Raw genomic sequence first — 6,572 nt, forward strand, 5'->3', positions numbered from 1 at the left:
TGCTTGCCTGCCTGCCTTTCTGATAAGCTCACGACAGCTATGCTCGCGGAATGTCAACCGGGCACTAAATGTGTTAAACAACTGACTGCAGCGACTTGAAATGAGCGGCCGTAAAGCTTCTGGCCACGATTGCGAATACAATTCTACAGCAAAACAAAATTACCGTAACGAGCGTGCTGTGTGTGTGCTAGCCAAGTTGAAAGAGCATGTTAGCCGATAAAACGTCTAAGAGCTTCACCACTCAACAGGTGGTGGTGGTGTTGATTGCAGCGGCGTGCGGGCGGCAGTGATGGCGGCGGTGGCGTGAAGCGGCGCGCACACAACGACTCATTAGAATCCGCTATATCGCCATACATACATAATAACATACAAACATAAGAGCATGAGCAAGTCGATATGTAAGTAACTACTGTATTTTAACACACACACATATCGAAGTCTGTCGGCCATACACCAAAATATTTTCCGGCGCGTGTTGTGAAGCGGCTCACACTCCAAATGAGCCAAAGCTTGGCGCGTGATAAGACTTCGATGATTTAATTGTATAATGCCAATAGTTTGCCCGCGTCGCCATAGAAGAACTACTCTTGCGCATACACGATTGCCATCGTGAGCATAGCATCGAGTCTATGGAGACATACTACTTATGGTATGCTAAATAATATTAGTTTATTATCGTTATCAATAAAACAAACGAACATCGGGGGGATTTGGCACGCAGTGTAGCCAATATTGTTATTGAAATGATCATATATTTGTGCATAAATATAGATTTGATATTTGTACTATGTCTCAAAATATTGGAAAATCCTTAAATATAATTTAACTTTATCGAGTTATCTGTTTATTTAGGGATATTTTAGCTAAGAATAGTTATTGACAAAAAATACCAGAAATAGCAAATAAAACCCAAAATATTTAATTATTCTTCAGTATTTATTTTATCGCTTTCAAGATGTAATACACTTATGCCAACGATTTTTCCAGTCCTCGAAATACTTTTCATAATATGACTATACATATGTATGTACATACATATGTACAAAAGTGATGTTCTCATTTAGTGGGTAGGCCATTTTGGGTTTTAAAAATATTAATGTGATATTTTCTTCTTCTTAATTGTCGTAGACACCGCTTACGCGATTATAGCCGAGTTAACAACAGCGCGCCAGTCGTTTCTTTTTTTCGCTACATGGCGCCTATTGGATATTCCAAGCGAAGCCAGGTCCTTCTCCACTTGGTCCGTCCAACGGAGTGGAGGTCTTCCTCTTCCTCTGCTTCCCCCGGCGGGTACTGCGTCGAATACTTTCAGAGCTGGAGTGTCTTCGACCATCCGGACAACATGACCTAGCCAGCGTAACCGCTGTCTTTTAATTCGCTGAACTATGTCAATGTCGTCGTATATCTCGTACAGCTCATCGTTCCATCGAATGCGATATTCGCCGTGGCCAATGCGCAAAGGACCATAAATCTTTCGCAGAATTTTTCTCTCGAAACGCGAACGTCGACTCATCGGTTGCCGTCATCGCCCAAGCCTCGCACCATATAGCAGGACGGGAATTATGAGCGACTTACAGAGTTTGGCTTTTATTCGTCGACAGAGGACTTTACTTTTCAATTGCCTATTCAGTCCGAAGTAGCACCTGTTGGCAAGAGCAAACCTGCGTTGGATTTCCAGGCTGACATTGTTGGTGGTGTTAATACTGATTCCTAGATAGACGAAATTATCTACAACTTCAAAGTTATGACTGTCAACAATGACGTGAGAGCCAAGTCGCGAGTGCGGCGACTGTTTGTTTGATGACAGGAGATATTTCGTCTTGCCCTCGTTCACTGCCAGACCCATTTTCTGTGCTTCTTTGTCCAGCCTGGAGAAAGCAGAACTAACGGCGCGGGTGTTGAGGTCGATGATATCAATATCATCGGCATACGCCAGCAGCTGTACACTCTTATAGAAGATGGTTGCTTCTCTATTTAGTTCTGCAGCTCGAACTATTTTCTCTTGAAGCAGGTTGAAGAAGTCGCACGATAGGGAGTCGCGTTGTCTGAAACCTCGTTTAGTATCGAACGGCTCGGAGAGGTCCTTCCCGATCCTGACGGAGCTTTTGGTGTTGCTCAACGTCAGTTTACACAGCCGTATTAGTTTTGCGGGGATACCAAATTCAGACATCGCGGCATAAAGGTAGCTCCTTTTCGTGCTGTCGAAAGCAGCTTTGAAATCGACGAAAAGATGATGTGTGTCGATTCTCCTTTCACGGGTCTTTTCCAAGATTTGGCGCATGGTAAATATCTGGTCAGTTGTTGATTTTCCAGGTCTAAAGCCACACTGATAAGGTCCAATCAGTTTGTCGACGGTGGGCTTTAATCTTTCACACTATATCTATCCCATCCCGCACGTGATGTGGTCGATCGTAGCGTTGCGATGTGATATTTTGGGGTCTTAAATATTAGTTAATTTGTAGAAGAGGTTGAATGGTCGATCCTAACAGGGATCTCACTTGAACGGCTTATAGCCAGTCCGTTGTAGTACCCAGGATTGCTACAAAATTGAACTTAAAGACCCTCCTTCCATCAAAGGAACGCTTCGCACCGACCGATCACAAATTGGTTGAGGGGCTAATGTTTGTTTCGGTTATGTATCCTGGTTTGCTGAAGATATGACTGCAGAGATGTTGCAACCTCAGCCTGGCAAAAGCTGAACACAGAAGGAGAAAAAGCCTGGATGCTTCAATCTCACCTAAGCTTTTAGCCTATTGGACAATGTTCAGTAAGAAACCCTGATTGCGGCAAGGTGGATTTTGCTAAGAGAAAGTAGTTCAGTAAATCTCCTACGTTCTATTCTAGACCATTAGCCTATCGCAGGTGAGATTCTTATATCCAGTGTTAGTACGCAAGATGACAACAGGTATCCAAACGTTCCCACACCGATGTGAGCGAGGTTAGGGTGCCCCTTCTTGCTATCAAGCGAGTCTGTCACCGACGTAGCTTGTAGCTGTTTCTTGTGAGGATAGACATATCTAGAAGCGCAACCTTTGCGAGCTGAATGCTAGTATCGTCGCTTTGCTGTCGGAGTGAATGCCCACATCTGAGGAGGAAGTAGCAGCCACTTCGGCCTGAAAGACTCTACAGTTCTGCGGTAGTCTAAAGCTAAGCTTGACGGAGAGACCATCTCCTTCAAGAAGACTCCTCCTCCTACCCTCCCTCCCAGTTAAGACCTATCCGTAAAAAAAACTCACTGCGCCTATTCAACAGGGACTCTGCTATAACAATAAGTCTTAATTCTGCAATCTGCTGTGCACCGCTGATGTACTCCCGCCAGACGAATTGACTATAAAGCATTATTGATTTGACTACGATTTCGTAGATGCAAAACAACAACGTTGTCGAAAGTGCCCAAGTCACCCCGCAACCTCGTTCCTCGAATTCTTTAAGGAGGTAATTAACAACCAAGATCCAACGCAGTTCGGAAAATACCCTATCCTGCGGGATGTCCCTATTAACCTTTCGGAATCTATTTGCACTACCTCACTCAACTACGACCGTTCTGTCGCAAAAAAAAAATATATATTAGGTGCTTGAGATTCGATTCCACCCCGAACTTTTCAAGGGCTGTTATCACCGCATCCGGTCGCACTTTGTTGTAGAACCCCTCGATGTCGAGCAAAGTAGTGTCGACCGAATTGCATTTGCTGTAAGCATGCTGGGTCTTTAACAGTCTACCCCTCGGTGTTCTACTCCTAACGTACAAATCCATGAGTCTCGCCATGTTCTCTTCTGGTGATTATATAGATTTTAATATAAATACCATTTGGCCAGCAAAATTTAGGAACGAAACTAAGTGAGTTTATAATGGTCTATGACAAAAAATATACAAGTATGGTATTTGGTTTCTTAAATTTGATATTAATCTTACGCAGCGTTTTTATACATATTAAGTTCGCCATGATGTCTGTAATGCCCAAAGGGAAACGTCGGAGACTATACAAAATATATGTCATAAATGATTAGCATGAGGAGTTGAGTCGACTTAGCCATGGCTGTCCGTTCGTCTGTCTGTATATACGCGAACTAATCCCTCAGCTTTTGAGATATAAATCTGAAATTTTACGCACGTCCTTTTCTCTCCAGAAGCTGCTCATTTGTCAGAACCACCGAACCGGACCACTATAGCATTTAGCTTGCCAGTTCCAATCAAACTACACACTCAATGGTTACAAGCGTAGCAAGTCCCCCAGCAATGAAATTAGAAAGCCAAACGACCCAACAAGCAGTACAACAATCAATCGCGCCAGCACTAGCAAGCGTTAATAATGTTAATACTATGAATATGACCAGCATCCTGTCAAATGATTCCACTGTGAGTGAAATTCTATAGTCGCATCAAAAGTTATATTCAATTATAGTTTCGTGCTTAATTTGTAGAAATATGTGACCACTCCTCATATGGCTGAAACAATGTTACAAAGGCTGAGACAACGTTTAAGCTGTCCCGTGCAAGTTAGCGGCACAGGAGCAACTGCTGAATCAGCTATGCGTTCTCTCGAACTCCTACGTATTAGTGTGCAACAATCTTTTGACCATGAAATAGATGTCATTATTAAACATTATATGGAGGTACCTAATACATACATACCTAATTTTCTAAAAATCAAAAATCAATTTCATCTTTTCTACATGCCTCAATAAATGTTGGTACTTGAAGACGTACTTTAAACCCGCATTTAAGAACATAAAGGAGAATTTAGGACAAAACGTAGTATCTGAAGAGATTGTAAGCACTTCTAACATTCACATTGTGTATATTTTATCAACTTATAAATCGTATTCTTTAGCTTCAAAAGATGTCTTGTGCATTACTGGAGAACGCTAAAGCACAATATAATCCATATCGTACTTTAAAGCAGCCGCTTGCTTGTGTTTCTGTTAGCACCAAAAATATTACACCACAATATCCTGTTGGTGAGACAACCAGTTTGCGTTTCGCAGTCAGACGTCCACCACCTAAACATGTGGAATTTAGTGAATTACCCGCCAAGAAACTACTAACAGTCGCCGCACAACAACAGCTACAGACAATCAGTCCAAGTGCTGCATCTAATACACCAGAGGGTACGGGAAATGTAAAAACGATTCTTAACTCATCATCAAATCAACAGAGGCAAATACAGACACCGGGCTCATTAACTGTTGCACCTGCACCTGTGCGTAGACAAATTTTCTGGAATACAGCACATATCTCAGTAACAACTAAATTTGTGTTAGATGTACAGGCTAACCAAGCTTTTGGTTTTGGCACGGACGGCAAAGAGCGTTTGGCCAGCAAACACCCAGAACTAATACGCTACTTGCCCGATAATGAAGATCGTGATTGGTTAAGTTCACAAAACGTTATAGCGGCACAAAATCGTAATTCACGCTTTCTATTTTTAATATATGAAGAAGTGTGCAAACTAAAACAAACTCATGAACTATATCGGACCAAAGCTAATATTGATATCAGTATTATGAATACGTTTACGGTGCCCGAATTTATGATACAAAAGATGAAGCTGTTCTTCGTGGACCTCAACATAAAGAGCCGAGGTTTGATTACGAACTCCTTTTCGGTTGGTGCCGGCACACAAGGCAATAGTCACTTACGAAATGCTCTGCTACAAGGTATTGCCGCACAGAATAACAATAGTGGCGGTAACAGTGCTACTAGTATTAAAGCAATGAGCTCAACCAACACAGTAAGCACAGCTTCACCGATTAACACTTTTCTCAACAAAAGCAATAAAAATAATGCTAATGTTGGCAGCAGCAATATAGCCACCAGCTCCAGCGATGCAAATCCACTTGCAAAGCCCAGCACGTTAAGCTCATCGCATGCAACACTCACAGCTTTGCTCAATAACTCATCTAATCCACCTTCCCAAGACAAAAATGTCATAGCTAATATACGCAAATAAATACCAGATCTGTTTACAATAGCATTGTAATTAAACTGACCACAATTCTGAACATTACATATAATATTAATGTAATAAATAGTGTGTTAAAAAACAGTTATTGGTTTTTTTTGTTTTCAAATTTTTTCAGTGATTTCATATGGGGTTATGAACGTGGGGACATGTAAATCTGACATTTTTAATTAATTTATTTATGCCGGTAAATTTTTGGCCATAAGGTGGCATATGTTAATCATGCATAATTTTATCCCTTTTTATCAATCACTTCTTGGTTTGTGTACTGGAAAGTGAAATAATCAAATTATGTTATATGGGAAGTAGGAGTGGTCCGATTTCGCCCATTTTTACTCTCTGACATAGGAATATGAGAAGCATGCCACGTACTATGTTTATTCGAAATCGGTCGGTCGGGATCCGAGATATGTGATTTCTTAAAAAGTGGGCGGTGCCATGCCCATCGTACAATTTTTACACCGACTCCCATAAAGCCTTCTCACACCATCTCGAAGGTAAAATTTTATGTCTCTGGTGTAATTATTTAATGATTTATTGCGCATTTAGTAGTTTTGAACAGTACTGTTGTATGGGGAGTCCGCGGGGTCATCTTCCGATTTCATCCAT

At 41.5% G+C, this 6,572-nt stretch overlaps 1 protein-coding gene across 1 annotated transcript in view; it reads left to right on the plus strand.

Annotated features, from left to right (window-relative positions):
* Positions 1-6,051, plus strand: part of LOC120779164 — a gene marked incomplete at its 5' end in the record, with an annotated part of 62,610 nt that extends 56,559 nt beyond the window's left edge. The window contains 3 exons of the mRNA XM_040111389.1: positions 4,423-4,614; positions 4,703-4,771; positions 4,833-6,051. Coding sequence (XP_039967323.1) covers positions 4,423-4,614; positions 4,703-4,771; positions 4,833-5,951 — 1,380 coding nt within the window. The remainder of the gene's footprint in view (positions 1-4,422; positions 4,615-4,702; positions 4,772-4,832) is intronic.
* Positions 6,052-6,572: the final 521 nt, after the last annotated feature.

The sequence above is a fragment of the Bactrocera tryoni genome, chromosome 5 (assembly GCF_016617805.1).
Source record: "Bactrocera tryoni isolate S06 chromosome 5, CSIRO_BtryS06_freeze2, whole genome shotgun sequence".
NCBI lineage: Eukaryota > Metazoa > Arthropoda > Insecta > Diptera > Tephritidae > Bactrocera > Bactrocera tryoni.